The sequence below is a fragment of the Argiope bruennichi genome, chromosome 9, assembly GCF_947563725.1.
Source record: "Argiope bruennichi chromosome 9, qqArgBrue1.1, whole genome shotgun sequence".
In the NCBI taxonomy this organism is placed as follows: Eukaryota; Metazoa; Arthropoda; class Arachnida; order Araneae; family Araneidae; genus Argiope; species Argiope bruennichi.
The window spans coordinates 24,856,253-24,874,043 of NC_079159.1; the positions used below are offsets into that span (position 1 = coordinate 24,856,253).

General features: G+C 29.5%; 1 protein-coding gene across 1 annotated transcript in view; it reads right to left on the reverse strand.

Annotated features, from left to right (window-relative positions):
• The window catches only part of LOC129984235 (hemicentin-1-like), a 769,108-nt gene that overhangs the window by 25,928 nt on the left and 725,389 nt on the right, over positions 1-17,791 (reverse strand). The window contains exon 11 of the mRNA XM_056094068.1: positions 10,913-10,943. Coding sequence (XP_055950043.1) covers positions 10,913-10,943 — 31 coding nt within the window. The remainder of the gene's footprint in view (positions 1-10,912; positions 10,944-17,791) is intronic.

The following is a 17,791-nucleotide window of genomic DNA, read 5'->3' on the forward strand; positions in this document are numbered from 1 at the left end:
AAAATATCACTGCCTAGGGCCGCAAAATACTTAACTCTACTACTTTCTACCAATAACACGTATTGTCATATCGTGGATTGCCCCATGCCATAATTTGATAATAATGAACCAACTCGTTAAATGGATACTAGTTATCAATTCATTTTAAGTAAATTTAGTTATATTAACGTCCCAGTTAAAGCAACAATGGGGTTATTTTGAGGCGGACTTCGTCATTTTGAATCATGGTCAGCTGACAAAATTGACACCAGGGCTCTCCAAACTTCCATACCATTCCAACGGAAGGACATGTGGCCCCGACGGATTTAATTCGCGAAAGAACTGATTACATCGGTGGTTCTTCTTTGGAATCTGGTCACGAACCTGGAATTCTCCAGTCTCAAAGTCTAGACCATTGCGATCATATTAGTCATCAAAGGGGTGAATATAGTTATTTTTAAAATAAATTGTTACCTTAACTTTGAAAACTGACAAATAGAATTTGTAGTATCTTTATCTCATGATTGAATTCCTAATTGATCACGGATAAATATTAATTAAGAAATTAGATTAACCCTATCAATTTTTCCATGCAATATTTTCATATTCACCGCATTTTATTCATAGTATATCCTTAAGCCTCCTCTAGAACCTAATTTTTATATTTGCTTTATTTTTTCATTCAATATCATGTTCATTCATTCAGTTTTATCGTACTCCAGATATTTTTCGTTCTATTTTGTTTTTATCATTTTAATTTTTTTTGTTTTGTTTTGTTTTACACTTGTCTTTTATATGCTTCTTTCTATTATTTGCAGTGTAATTTTTTCTTTTCATTTGTTTTTTTTATAAAGTTTACCTTCATCTATTCTAAATCGGAAAGGGACCTTATGAGCTATGGAAATGGAGGTCCGGTGTGATAAGTTAAGTATCTTTATCTTCTATATTTAGAAAATTTACACCACGTGTAGCACGGCCTAGCTTTAATCTAAGGCTATTAACGTAACTCAACTAATCCTTAAGGCTCTTAGAAGCACATACTATCAAGTCGAGCAAACGCACGGTGCCATAAATTGACAATAAGTTACTAATATACATCAAATGGATTCTATTTACCAAGTTATTTAAACCAAAATTCTTCTCGGCAAGTTGGAAGGCAAAGGTAAAGGTCCTTTACATCTAAGTTACGACCTGCCAACATAAATTGTTGATGTTGATGATTAGGGCTTGAAATTCTCTTTTCAGCACCTAACTTCTAAGATATTGCAGTTATTGGAAAACTATAAATACATAAGTTGTTAGATTTAATGAGGTGCTAATTTGGTTAATTGAATTTATTTCTCTATCTTCAATACTAAGAAAGCGAAATGAAAATTTCAGCCCCCCCCCCGCCATTTCCACCCCACTTTGAGCTAGATGGGCCATTTACGAAATCGTCCGAGAATTTTACATTTTTAACAACATATTCCAAGGCAATTGAACTAAAAACAAAATAACTCTGGTTATCCTGTTACAAGATAGCATATGCAAAGTGTTTTACGCATATTATATATATTATATAAACTTTTGACCGAAGGATGCTTTTGGGTTCTAGGGACCATGATCGATGAAGAACTGAAGAAATTTTCCTGTAGTCTTGTCGTGAAAACTATTGCAATAGGTAGTCTTCCTATAAGAATCGACCTAATACAGATATTTAGATACAGTTTGGGAATAAATTTATTCATTTAATAGCTTCCCATGTAGAAACCTATACAACAACCAGCATGACCAGATTGGCTCGCTTTTAGTCCGAAATTAACAAACCAACTAATATATGAGCAGAAAAGTGCAGACTTTGCTATAAATTTGAATCAAAAATTGAAAGAACAGTCAGCCATGCCCTACTCATTCGAACCTCTGTACATTGATTCCCTAGCAAATATCAAATACAGAATCAAATAAATAATATATATATTGTATTTACCGAAAAAACGTCATACCGTGAACTCAACAAATCAATTAATGTAAGTATAGAAAAGTGCAGACTTGACTATAATTTGGAATCAAAAATTGAAAGAACATTTAACCCTGTCCTACTCATTCGAAACTCTGTACATTGATTCCCTAGCAAATATCAAATACACAATCAAATAAATCACATATAAATATATATATTGCGTTTACCGAAAAAACTTAAAAATGAACTTAACAAATCAATTAATATAAGTGCAAAAAAGTGCAGACTTTACTATAATTTTGAATCAAAAATTGAAAGAGAAGTCAGCCCTGCCCTACTCATACGAATCTCTATACATTGATTCCCTAGCAAATATCAAATACAGAATCAAATAAATCATATATATATTGCGTTTACCGAAAAAACGTCATATCGTGAACTTAACAAATCAATTAATATAAGTGCAGACTGTACTATAATTTTGAATCAAACATTGAAAGAACAGTCAGTCATGCACTACTCATTCGAACCTCTGTTCATTGATGCCCTAGCAAATATCAAATAAAGAATCAAATAAATCATATATATATTGCGTTTACCGAAAAAACGTCATATCTTGAACTCAACAAATCAATTAATGTAAGTACAGAAAAGGGCAGAATTGACTATAATTTGGAATCAAAAATTGAAAGAACGTTTAACCATGCACTACTCATTCGAACCTCTGTACAATGATTCCCTAGCAAATATCAAATACAGAATCAAATAAATCATATATATATTGCGTTTACCGAAAAAACGTCATATCGTGAACTTAACAAATCAATTAATATAAGTGCAGACTGTACTATAATTTTGAATCAAACATTGAAAGAACAGTCAGCCATGCACTACTCATTCGAACCTCTGTTCATTGATTCCCTAGCAAATATCAAATACAGAATCAAATAAATCATATATATATTGCGTTTACCGAAAAAACGTCATATCGTGAACTTAACAAATCAATTAATATAAGTGCAGACTGTACTATAATTTTGAATCAAACATTGAAAGAACAGTCAGCCATGCACTACTCATTCGAACCTCTGTTCATTGATGCCCTAGCAAATATCAAATAAAGAATCAAATAAATCATATATATATTGCGTTTACCGAAAAAACGTCATATCTTGAACTCAACAAATCAATTAATGTAAGTACAGAAAAGGGCAGAATTGACTATAATTTGGAATCAAAAATTGAAAGAACGTTTAACCATGCACTACTCATTCGAACCTCTGTACAATGATTCCCTAGCAAATATCAAATTGAAAATCAAGTAAATCATATATATATATAGAGAGAGAGGTAGTTTACTCAAGAAACGTCATATCGTGAACTCAAAGAACATCCCCCACCTTCTGCTTTTTGAAAGAAAACTTTAAATAATCTCACACCTGTGATAAGCCAGTATATTTTTTTTTATATCTCAAGAGTATCTCATTCTCTGGAAAACTTTTCATAGTTAACCTATTTCTAAAACCCTCAATCTCTTTGAGTAGCCAGCTCAACATGTGTACTTCCCATTCGCCAGAATTATTGCTCGATTTCTTCATGTTCACTCTAAACTTTTTTGCGCTGCTATTCTTTGGAATTTACCCCTGGAACTCTTCTCCTCAAAAGAATCTTTGAAAATATTTGAGCCAATTTTCCGGTTAAATTCGTTTCAATTCGCAGTGATTTCCCAACACGATAGGGTCCACAGGAAAGAAAGGCCGGGCTGTCTCCAGAGATCGCTTCAGAACTGGACGTGGCGACCTGATCAGTCACAAAAAAGAAGAAGTCTGGCTTTTCAGTTTCGCTTAAGAAAAATAACTATTCACTTCTATTCAAGTTAGTTTCGCTAGGAAACGGTAGTGAAGTTGAAGTACTTAAATTTTTTCTTCTTCTTGGAGTTACTAAAGCATTCAAAGAGAGATCAAATATTTTTCTAAAATTTATTAAATGCTATATCGAATTCTCGATGTTTTAATATTATTTTAATAGCTGAATTTGACAACAAGATTTTCTGTCGTGAATATTGGTTTTGCCGGATTTTAATTAAATTTCTTGTTTCTTTATTTTGACTATGTGTGTTTGCGCTATATAGGCCAAATCGTTTGATTTGAAAGTACCAAACTTGGCTCATATATACAATGAAAGGCTCAAATATGCAATTAAGAGTCATAAAATATTTTATAAAATTAAATAAATTCTATTTAGAATTCTCAACTTTTTAATGTTGTTTCAATAGCTGATTTTGGCAACAGCATTGTCCGCTGAGAATATTGGTTATGCTTAATTTTAAATAAATCTCTTATGCCTTTCTATCTCTACTATGTAGGCTACTTTTTTATCTCTACAGGCGATATCGTTTGACCTAGAGACGCCAAACTTGGCGCATATATACAATGAAGGGCTCAAATATGCAATTAAGAGTCATAAAATATTTTTATAAAATTAAATAAATTCTATTTAGAATTCTCAACGTTTTAATGTTGTTTCAATAGCTGATTTTGGCAACAGCATTGTCCGCTGAGAATATTGGTTATGCTTAATTTTAAATAAATCTCTTATGCCTTTTTATCTCTACTATGTAGGCTACTTTTTTATCTCTACAGGCGATATCGTTTGACCTAGAGACGCCAAACTTGGCGCATATATACAATGAAGGGCTCAAATATGCAATTAAGAGTCATAAAATATTTTTATAAAATTAAATAAATTCTATTTAGAATTCTCAACTTTTTAATGTTGTTTCAATAGCTGATTTTGGCAACAGCATTGTCCGCTGAGAATATTGGTTATGCTTAATTTTAAATAAATCTCTTATGCCTTTTTATCTCTACTATGTAGGCTACTTTTTTATCTCTACAGGCGATATCGTTTGACCTAGAGACGCCAAACTTGGCGCATATATACAATGAAGGGCTCAAATATGCAATTAAGAGTCATAAAATATTTTTATAAAATTAAATAAATTCTATTTAGAATTCTCAACTTTTTAATGTTGTTTCAATAGCTGATTTTGGCAACAGCATTGTCCGCTGAGAATATTGGTTATGCTTAATTTTAAATAAATCTCTTATGCCTTTCTATCTCTACTATGTAGGCTACTTTTTTATCTCTACAGGCGATATCGTTTGACCTAGAGACGCCAAACTTGGCGCATATATACAATGAAGGGCTCAAATATGCAATTAAGAGTCATAAAATATTTTTATAAAATTAAATAAATTCTATTTAGAATTCTCAACGTTTTAATGTTGTTTCAATAGCTGATTTTGGCAACAGCATTGTCCGCTGAGAATATTGGTTATGCTTAATTTTAAATAAATCTCTTATGCCTTTTTATCTCTACTATGTAGGCTACTTTTTTATCTCTACAGGCGATATCGTTTGACCTAGAGACGCCAAACTTGGCGCATATATACAATGAAGGGCTCAAATATGCAATTAAGAGTCATTAAATATTTTTTATAAAATTAAATAAATTCTATTTAGAATTCTCAACTTTTTAATGTTGTTTCAATAGCTGATTTTGGCAACAGCATTGTCTGCTGAGAATATTGGTTATGCTTAATTTTAAATAAATCTCTTATGCCTTTTTATCTCTACTATGTAGGCTACTTTTTTATCTCTACAGGCGATATCGTTTGACCTAGAGACGCCAAACTTGGCGCATATATACAATGAAGGGCTCAAATATGCAATTAAGAGTCATAAAATATTTTTATAAAATTAAATAAATTCTATTTAGAATTCTCAACGTTTTAATGTTGTTTCAATAGCTGATTTTGGCAACAGCATTGTCCGCTGAGAATATTGGTTATGCTTAATTTTAAATAAATCTCTTACGCCTTTTTATCTCTACTATGTATGCTACTTTTTTATCTCTACAGGCGATATCGTTTGACCTAGTGACGCCAAACTTGGCGCATATATACAATGAAGGGCTCAAATATGCAACTGAGAGTAATAAAATATTTTTTATAAAATTAAATAAATTCTATTTAGAATTCTCAACGTTTTAATGTTGCTTTAATAGCTGTTTTTGGCAACAGCATTGTCCTCTGAAAATATTGGTTATGCTTAATTTTAAATAAATCTCTTATGCCTTTTTATCTCTACTATGTATGCTACTTTTTTATCTCTACAGGCCATACCGTTTGACCTAGAGACGCCAAACTTGGCGCATATATTCAATGAAAGGCTGAAATATACAATTCGCAGTAATGTTTTAAAAACTTTATTTAATTAATTTAAGTAACATTTGGAGTATTAGAGTAATAATTTCAGGAAATATTATAGCTTAAAAACGATTTTTATAACACCTTATAATTAAAAATATTACATTTTTAAGGATACCTATTTTTCTGCTGTACATGTTTTTAATTTTTTTTTAAAAAATTTTAAATGCAATTTTTAACAATATATTTTATCGTTTGAATAATATTCAAATCGTTTTCATTGTTATTACTAATATCTCATCCAGGCTTCATTTCTATTGTTGATAATCTTTCTTGATTATAAAATGAATGAAGATAAGTTTCTTGACATGTTGAGTAGGAATGGCGTAAGACTCACTCGATAGAGGGTCATGGTATGCCTGATGGTGAGAGGGAGGGGAGTACGGTCTGCAATGCGTGACTCTCACAAATTTACGAACAGTTATATACCTATTTGTCCCACGATCAAAATCAAAATTTAGCACTTAATTACAAATTTAATAATGCGATACTACATACCTAATTTCATTTATTAACCCTTTAAAGGGCCATTTTTTTCTAGTCATATTATGTTAAAATACTTTTAGGCTTGAAATTAGAATAAGAAAAGGGATTCATTTAGTTTACTAGATAAATTTCATTTGATTAATTAATCAATTTGGGTTAATTAATAATTAAGTAACAAATCAAGACGCACCATTTTGTCTGAGATAAAGAACTGAAGCATCCAAGTTTCTGACTTACTAAAAAAATGTGTCAGAATTTATGACAACCTACATAATTTCTTACAAAGATTGCTAAATTTGGTGGGAAGCATACTTCCCACGGACCTAGAAAGGGTTAAGTTACAATATTTTTTGTTATCTCTTTTACACACATTCGGAGGTAAAGGTTAACAGACTGTCAACCATTTAATCAGTTTGATTTCAATTTTGATCTAAATTTACAGTTTTGATTTTAAAACTTTGTACTAAATTTTGACTGTCTAACTATTTCTTCCTTTTATAACAATCATGTTCATTTGTACTTGGACAAACAGGCAGACAAACTTCTTGAGAATGGATTTTGTTCAATATGAAATAGAAATTTATAAATTGGATATGAACATGAAATACTAAATTTCATATATCTAGCTCCAAGCGATTTTGAATTATCATGTTCGAAGGCAGGAACTTATAATTTCAAAATTTTGTTTTTCGGACTCAGGGAGCTATGTAAGAAAAACTTCGCCAAAATCTCGAATTTTAATTTTTAATCGGTTACAATACTGTCTCTTTGCATAAATTCATTTGCAAATGGATTTTTGCTCAATATTCGATAGAAATACATAAATGTGATGTAAGCATTGCATACTAAATTTCATATATCTAGCTCCATGCGGTTTTGGGTTATCATGTTCAAAGACAGACAAACACAATTCCACAATTGTATTTTCCGTGTTGACTATGTGTGTTGGCGCTCTATAAGCCAGATCGTTTTATTTGGAAGTGCCAAACTTGGCGCATATATATAATGAAAGGCTCAAATATGCAATTAAGAGTCATAAAATATTTACTGTAAGAAGGACCTGTAAGAAGAGTTTCACTGAAATCTCGAGGTTGAAGTTTTAGCTGATTACAATACTTTTTCTTTGTATAAATTAGGGTATATATTAGGTAATAAAAATAATTTGGAACTGAAATGTAATCATGTTTTGTTTTGTATAGCATATACTCAATTAAATTAAATCGCCATTATCTAACACATTGTATCAAAAATGCTTAATTTTCCTTTTTTCCTCATAATAAATTAGAAATTTATAATCCCCTTTAAGAGATTAACTTCAAAAAGTTCACGACGAATTAATAAATTTCGTCGTGTGCTCCGTTACAACCTACATTCATTAGAGATAGAAATACGACAAGAAAAGAAATACAATTCCTGCTACCGCTGTATCTCATTACAGTATTTAAAATAATTTATAATCCTTCGAAGGGTTAAACTTACTTACTTCCATCCTTGGAAAAAGATTAGCAGTGAGTTTTGTTTGATTAATTCCATGCCAAACAGGAGTGATTTATTGGAAGTTTCCAGAGCAACATGAAAAAGTGTAATTGCCTTGAAAAAGCTCTGCTGCAAGAGGTTGATTAATACAAAGAAAGCGATTACTGCAGCGAATAAAGTTTTTTTTCCTTGGGCTTTTCTTTTAAATCTTAAAGATTCGTTGCTTTATAGTTTAAAGAAATGACCCACGTAATTTTTAACGATCACTTCTCCCATTCTGTTATTTTTTTGGGTGCTATCCTTTTACTCAAAAAGCCATTGCAGGAATCTTAGAACAACGAGTCGCATAAATTAAGAACCATTGGGGTGGTTTGAAGTTAATCGGAAGTTTTCTGAGTGGATGGATGGAAAAGTTTTGTTGGTTACGAATAAATTAATTGTTTCATTATTTCTCCGTAATGGAGGGTAAGGTGAATTTATCTTCGGATCATATAACAACAGTTGTTGTTATGCTTCGTGGATTTTTGAAAGGTTATGACCTTTGTCCTATATTTGAATTAATGATGAAATAGCGATTTAAACAAAAACTAACTTTAATCAACTATTGTATACAGTTCTCAATCTTTTATAGCTTCTGTATTGATTAAATGAATATTCTAAACCAATAATAAGCAATCTATAAGGCGCAGGTACTGCTTGCCATAGATTTTGAAGTAATATCATAACACAGAGATTTCCAAACTTTTAAATATTACGAACCATGTTACAGAAACAAATCTATGGTGATCCAATTCATTCTCAAAAGAATACACTTCTTTACATTTCATTTCATTGGATTTGGATTTGTTTGGACTTTTCTGGCCTTAAGGGATATGGTTTTGATTGACCTTTTCTCCATTTCATACTCAACAAAGAATACACTTCTTTCCGAAAGAACTGTTATGAACCGAAAAGAAAGTTAGAAAAAACTTTAGAATGAAAGAAAATAAAAATTTGCACAAATGATAATGGGTTACTTTGAATATGTGTCTATGCCAACTCAAGTGAACGCTCATAACAAAGAGGAGTTTATGATTAGATGGATATTATCTGATGTACCGTATGGAAAATTAATCATGACATGTAGACTGAAGCAACAGGCTTCACAGCAGATATATCATATGAAAAATTGAAGTTTTTCGTATGTGCAATCCGGACGTTTAATAACGCAGTTTTGTTTTAATTTCTTTTCATTCAACCCGAGTCGCTTGCTGGCGTATTGCGCTATATATTTGTACTGCCCATGAGCTTTATAAAAGTTTTATAGAAACATTATATTTTTGCAAACTATAGAAAGATAACAAAATCTTGCGCGAGATTTGTAAAAGAGATTTGTAACTTTGCTTTGTATGGTGCAGGATATTCCATTCAGTAGGACCAACAATCTAAGATTCCCTGGTATAATAATTAAGAGCCATCGAGATTATGCTCCTTTCAACTTTTATATCTTAGAAATCTTCTTTTTGGTCTTCTTCATCACCGCATCTTCTTTTTGATTTTCATTTTAAAAAGCCACATCCTTTGAACTTATTATAGGAATAAAGATGTGGAGGGTAGAAGCAAATCTTATAAGATCACAGCAAGTCCGCAGTAATGAATCTCGTACACATCCTTCCACAAGCTTGCTGTAACTCACTACAGTAATGTTACTGTTTCATAGAAAAGTAGAAAACTGAATTTGCGCTTTGGATGTATTCCTTTAGATCTACAATCCAAATTTTTAATAAATAACTGCTATTTTGTTCACAAAATAACATATCAAATTTAATTTATCTAAGTTATAGTGTTATAGCATTCATATGCTTACTAAAAATTAGAAAGACAGAGAATCCTCTCTTTGACATATATGATGCAACATTTAATAGGTAACTACATTTCTGATGATAAAATTATCTACAAAGTTTCATCCATTTAACTGCTTACGGTTTTAAATTATCGTATTCAAATTCACAGGCAGACAGACAGTTTTTGTATATTTACATATATAGAAATAATATTAAGATAACCAGTATAACGTGATTTATGACCAGTATAGTCAGATTTATAAGAGCTTAAAGAAATGCAGTTACAGTCAAGCAGTTCATTCATTGTATTAGAAAATTTTAAAATAATATTTTCCTTTTTGAATTTTAAAGTAAATTATGCTAAACCTATCAATATCGTTTTTTAAAAATTTTTCGACCAGCTATTATAAAAGTTCCACATTTCTGTTTTTTACTTCGGTTCATTTAATGAAAAATTTTAAGGAGTATGAATTAAAATCATTATAAGTTATGTTATAAATTGTTTTAATACAAAAAATCAAAATGTTTCTTTAACAGTGTTAAAAATTTCTAATATTGTCTATAGGAAGCAATAACTTTTAAATCATGTTATTTTTAATACAGGCAGGAAAATTTAAAGATATCATTACAGAATTTTCTATACATTATAAAATTTTGAAGCTGACTGTAGTGCATTAAGTTACAACAGAAGTAATACTGGAAACACTAAACAACATGTAATTACACCAGGCCAAATAATTAAAAAAAATATGTGATGAATTTACTTCATAAAGTATGAGTTAACTTTATTCTTATGAGATTTAAGGATTTTCGATCTAATGTGAAGCATTATTTAAACAATTATTCGCATATAAAACATTTTATAAAATTTTTAATTGCATTGAAACGTTTTTAACAAAGAATAAAAACAGACAAAAATATGTAAATAATATTCTTACTTTTCAACCATCTCCTGGCCAGTTGTGGCAACTGAAAAAAAAGCAAACATTAAACCACTAATTTCAAAAATCAAATAAAAATAACAAAACAATAAAGAAATAAAAGGTATTAAAATATTAAGTTTTCATAATTTTTTAAATATATATAGTAATATAAAAAAGGCACATTACAATTTTATTCTAAGACATGCTCTCAAAAATGACAAATATCTAGACTCACAAAAATAACAATATTTATAAACTTTAATACCAATCCATAAAAATAGAATGTTTGCTTGAAAATGTTCAAGTAATTGTTATTTTTTACTTATATAAGTTTTTGTTCATAATTTTCAAAAGAAGATTAAGTACATACTTTAATACCTTTTATTTTATTTTCAGAAGCAATAAATATTTAATCACTTAATCATTTAAATAATGCACTGATAAAATAGATACAAAGCAGTTTTTTCTAATTTTCTAATTAAAAAAACTTTTCCTTATTTTTTAAACTAAAAATATGTAATTGCATTTATAAAATTTTTTTTTAGTGTTTAAAAAAGTTATAAAATGACATAGTTAAAAAAAGAACTTTTAAAAGTGAAGAAAATTTTATTATAAAAAGCAATATAAATAAATAATAAATAAATTTTCAATAGAAATTTTGAAGTGAATACGAAATTTTATGAAATTCGTATAAGAAACCCATATAAAATTTTAATTTCGAAGTAAAAGATAGTTATTACTTTCACACAACAATTGTTTAAGTACAGTCTTTTCTTAAAATTGCCTTCTTACAAATTTCCATTAAAAATGAAGATAGTTATTCTAAGATTCAGTATGATCCAAACCTATTTTTTTCCTTTTTGAATATTATTAAGAGTTTGTAATTTTTTTGTATTGTAATAATGTTTTCTAGCTCAATAAGTTTCGTGTTAAGGAAGGTAATAGTTTTACAGTGAGGTCTAATGGATACTAAGCCAGTGAATCCTAACAATGACGACCATTTGTAGATGATTTTAGATCGAAGATTCAAGAAATTTGGCTATAGTCCAATAGGATCATTAGAATTTTTGTTCTATAAACTTCTGTGCCCTGTCTCGGAAACTATAGAAAGCCGGTTGACGGAGATGAAGTCAATCAGTACTGAGTCAATGGAGAATAGCAGATGTTCGAGAGGTTTGAATACTTGAGTGAAGTCTCACTCCTGCAAGTGTTGTTTGAACGTTTTGGGCTGTTACAGTTTGTTTATTACCGATATGTTTTTGATTTTGTGTACGGTTGTGTTTTCTTGTTTGTGTTTTCTCGTGTAGAATGAAGCAGCGTTATATATTATTGAGCCTCTTAGACTATTTTACCGTACACCCATGTACCAAACCTTGATTTTTGAATAATTTTCCTTCAAAAACTTTTTATATGTCTTTAGAAATCAGTAAGGACGATATTTCTCCAATGAAAATGAATAATTTCCAGAGCAGTTTAATCTAATAAATAATATGAGATTTAATAGTCAAAGTTGTTCTGCTTCGTAAAAACATTTTTTTTTCTGTTATATATTCATTATTCTTTGCAGTTTACGAAATATTAGACTTTGATAAAGCATTCAAAGATGCCATTTTATGCTATATAATTTAATAGATAAAATTTAGCTCTGGGTTATAGGAGAAAATTATTGGAACCATTTTGTAGTTAGACCTTTATGATGATCTCAATTCTTGATAATGCTTGATTGATTAACAGTGTCATCGCCGATGACAAGAAACACCTCCTCGTAAATGTTATGCGCATGATAATGGAAAATATCTTGCGAAATTCATAGTATGACATTATTATGAAAGTCTTTTTCAGTCTTTTTGCCCGACTGAAAAAAATTTGTTTGAATAAACTGAGCAATCCTTCATTTTTATTAAAAAAATTGCTTCATTTTAATTATATGAAAATCGATTTTTAGTTTAGGATATCATAGACGTTGAAAATAAAAAAATATTCACAGAAATTCAGTTTAAAAAACAAACAAACTTAAATTAGTTATTAACTAACAGATTACCAGCAAACGCTGGAGAAAAAAAATTCCAGATGCCTTCAGCTATTTATTCAATGCAAGCAAATTTCATAGACATTTTATGAAATTGCAATCTGTATTACAATTATATTTTTAGAATATTTTAAATAAAAATTTTATAACATCATATAAATTTTAGAAGACTCATTTTGTTTTAACTACAACTAGGAAATTTTTCTGCTATCCTATATAAGCATGTTTGAAGAAGATTATGTGTAAGCAAATTATTTATTACACTATTATAGTTATTTTGCATTAAATGCATCATGCATATTGACTGTAATGGTTTCCCTTGATTTTTCAATAAAAATCAGATAATTTTAGATACAAAATAAAAATGTCAGTTTTAACGATGTTAAATATGTACAAAAATGTATATCTTAAAATACATATTTTCAAAATATTTTGGAAAATAGTTTTATGTCGTATTTTAATGGAACTATTTATATACTTTAATTGAAAATTGAACAATTTTAAATTTTAAAATACTTTAATACTCTTTATGAATTTTAAACGAAAAAATCAAAATATTACCAATAATATTGTTGAAATTTTTACTATCATAAAAATGATAAAATAAAGCCGTTTTAAGAATTTAGGAGGAATAGCTCAGGTATCTAAAAATATTGTGCTTTTAATGGAAACGGAAACATCAAGTTTTGAGTTTAATTTAAAAATTATTATTATTTAAATAACGAAAAGTAATTTAACGACACAACTCCTCTAATTGCCAACTTTCTTAACTATTTAAACATTGAGCTATTCTGAGATTTTTTCGTAGAGCACAGTTTCTTACAGGAATTTCGTCATTATTACAAAATTAATAAAGTTATTAACTATTTAATTATGCATAATAGTTATATAAGAAAACTATTATGCTTTAATAGTTTCATGTTATACTCTAATGTGCATAAACGATTTGAAATTTTTAACTATTTCCATAATTTTTATTCATTTCTGAAAAAAGGAAAATCAATATGTTACCAATATGTCACCAATAATATGAGTGAAAATTTTTTTGAAGCTAGGAAACAATATAATAGAACTGTTGAACAAATGTTCATATATCCAAATGTGTTTTAATGAAAATGGAAACACAGAATTTTGAGAGATTTACTTTAAAATAATCACTATTTGAAATAAACCAAAGTAATTTTTTTTCTATTTTAACTACACAATTTCTCTAACTATCATCTCATTAAACTGTTTATAGATGAAATGTCTGAGATGGTTTTTAGATCACAATTTCGTCATCATTATAAGTTAACAAACTAAAAGTATTAACTATTTAATTACACGCAATAGTTAAATAAGAAATAAAACTATACCTAATAGTTAATTGCAGGGTACAAAAGGTTAATTTATCCCAAACGATTTGTTTCCTCATAGAATTACACAACCGCTACAAGTGAAACTCGCGCCGCCATTAAACAAAATCAGAGAGAAAGAGGCAGACGATATATTAAAATAGACGTAACAAAATAAAGCGGCTTTTAGCTCGTCTTTTGACATCAACAAAGATTTTAATCTCCTTAAAGCGGGAAGGCTCTTTCTTTATTCCAGTTAAATTAATAGTGTAAGCCGGTCTATTAATCATGCGATGTTTAAATGATGCATCTGAAGAGAGTGATTCGATTCTGTGTGCTTCTTTAGTCCCAGTAATATTTTATCCGGCTTTCAGTTTTACTGTTTTCCGAGGACTAATCCCTTAAGATTTAGCGCAAAGATACGTGTGACGTTATTCATCTACTTGGTTTTGTTTAGAAAGTGAATTGTTTTCTGGGAAAACAAGCGAAATATCGCATGATTTATTATAGGATGAGACGAATATTATTTAAAATATCAGCTTGTTGTTCTTTGTTAAAGAAGTCGTTCTTCAAATTGCAAGAAATTTTATTCAAATGTTGTTTTTTATAATTTGTAATGAGAAAATTATTTAATTTCGAAAACACTTTTATGTTATTGCATTACTATGCAAGAAAGTATCAAATTGCTCTTTATTTTAATCGAAAAGAATGTTAAAAAAGAAGGTTGGCACTGTTACAAATCTGTACTATTTGTATTTATTGTAAAGAAGAGAAATTTACAGATATTCACAATGGATAATATATAAATACTAGATCAATAATTTTGAAGACAAACTTGATGGCCAGTTGGGGATTAAGGGATAAATTTGACGACAAATCTGAAGCCTCTGAAGAAAACCTTTATTGTGATATCTCAACTAAGAGCCGAGATCCGAAGCTCCTTCGAGAAAATTCCATATCTTATTGGGAGTTTACAAAAATAAAAGTCCTCACACGAGAGAATTATCTTTTAAGAATATTTATTGTAGAGGCTGACTGTGCATTCTGAGTATTATTTTTGCTTTTGAATTACTGATTTTCTACTTGTGTTTTAAGTTTTTACTAATTTTGTTTTGTTTTTTCGTTTTACTCTATTTTTCAGTATAAGGAATAAAATATCGTTTTCCGTTAGTCAAAATGTAGGAGTTCTTTCTTATTAATAAATAATAATAATAATAATTTAATTAAAGCCGGCGTCCTGGCATAGGGGTAGCGCGTCTTCCCCGTGATCTAAGCGTTCCGGGTTTCGAGTTCTGGCATGGTTGTTCTCTCTGTGAGGTGCGTGAATGAGCCCCCCTGTAAAAAGGGTTTGTGCAAGCGAATGTGTGTGTGCTATCTTCATTTGAGCTAGAAGTCAGACTTCTGCCCTCGGGTGCTCAGGGGTCTTTACCCTCAGAAGCTACTGCGCAAAATTTGGCTTAAAATAGTCGCACGACAAAAAAAAATAGTAAAAATTAATAAGAAATTAGAATTATTATTTACAAAATGATGATTTTGATGAAGAAATATCAATAATTTTTTTATGGGAAGAAATAATATGATTATTTCTGATGAAAAAGAGTTTCTAAGTCTGATTTTTGAAACTTATATTTTTGTGAAAAAAAATGTCTTCCTTTTCCCCAAAAGCTGTTTGAGTTTCATTTATGGAGAAATAGAAGTCTTTATAAATGCAATTTATAAACATACGATTTTTATGAATAGAATTTATCGTTTTCATACAAAGAAATGCCTACGATTATTTATGTAAAAAAAAAATCTAGCTTTCACATGCTAATTTAAAATACAATAATTTATATATAAATTCTTCAAGATTATTTTAATGTCTTAAAAATGTGGTTTCTTTTTCGGTCTCTTTCATTAATATCAAATGAAAAATATTCATTCAAAACATTTAATGAGCATTAATGGACGAAATAACATTTCATGCATGAGTCAGTAGGATTTAATCAGAGATATAATTTTAGCTATTTAACTATTCAGTCAAATGTATTCAGGTTTAAAACTATATTTAGAATTTTCAGTTTTCATAATTGTGAAGTAAAAATAAATTTTATTAATTAAGTAATTATATTAAATTTTATTATTTAAAGGAGTTTATTATTTTTGATTTTCTTCCAGTAAAATAGACTGAGTTCAACGATATTTGTTTTTGTGAAAAAATTTGTTCGTTAAATCTATATTTTTACAAATTACAGGATAGTATAGGTCTGCTGTAAAATTCTTACTTGAGTACGATATTTTAATATTTTTTTAAATCTGCGTTGCTTTTATTTAAAGACATATAATATCTTTTTCAAATGATTTTAATATTAATTTGTTACTTTCTATTATTTAGATAAATATACACATAAAAAAGATACATTTTCATATCTAAGTTGACCTTCGCTCCAATTAATTTCTTCACTGTCGTGATTTCGATTTATGTGGGTGGAATTTCGTCTTTTTTCGGTGCATTCCGTGATTTCACGGACTAAAGGATTTAATATATTTCTCTCAATCTAGATTTTCCTGTGAATTACTAATTTTTTCCTTAATACTTGTGCTGTCTTTTTTTTTATTAAAGTTTTAAGCATTCTATATTTAAATCGTGGGAGTACACACTTTTTTTACCATGTAACATTTTTTATATGCTTAAGACTTTATAATGCTTTTCTATGTTACTTTTTAATTTTCCCGCTTTCTATCTCATTTCAATTTTTCATCCCTTTATATATTTTATTATATAAAATATATAAAGAGAAAGCATTTTTACCACCCAAAATTCTGAGGAATCACTTTAAAATACAATTCTATCCAACCTTTAGAAAGAAAAATAAAAATGCTTTTACACGCAAGCACCCTTGTAGCCTTGTTTTCTGCAGCTGTAAAACTGTTTGTTTGAATGCCCATTGTAACGATTTGTGATGGTCTTATGGCACTGACACCAAACTAGAATTATACCATGATGATAAATTGCCAAATGTGGTAACCATCCACTAATGAAGTGAATATGGTTTTCGTTGCAATACTTAAATATTTGATGAGTTTTCAAAGTTTGGCACAATGCCGAAAAGCCGGTATTGTACATTTTAATTTCACAGAAATTTGTATAAAAGAATTAATAAATTTATATTGTTTCAAAGTTTAATTTGTAAATAATTACATGTAGCAAGAGTGCCTCATTGTAATGTATCCGTTTGTTGTTGTTTCTTATGGCACTTGCCACGGACAAGCCCGCTGTTCAAAGACAGCCGATTTAAGCCTAAGGGGGAGCGCCGCTCGTTTTTATCGTAGAGCCAACTTGGGCCAAGATTACGACTTGTCTACTCACACATCACTCATGCGCTTGCACAACCCCTTTTTACAGCAGGGCACATTCACACATCTCACAGATAGAACAGGAAAAACAACCATGCCCAAACCGGGACTCGAACCCAGGACGCCCAGATCACGGGGAAGACGAGCTACCCCTATGCCAGGACGCTGGCATGTATTCGTTTAAGTAATATAAAT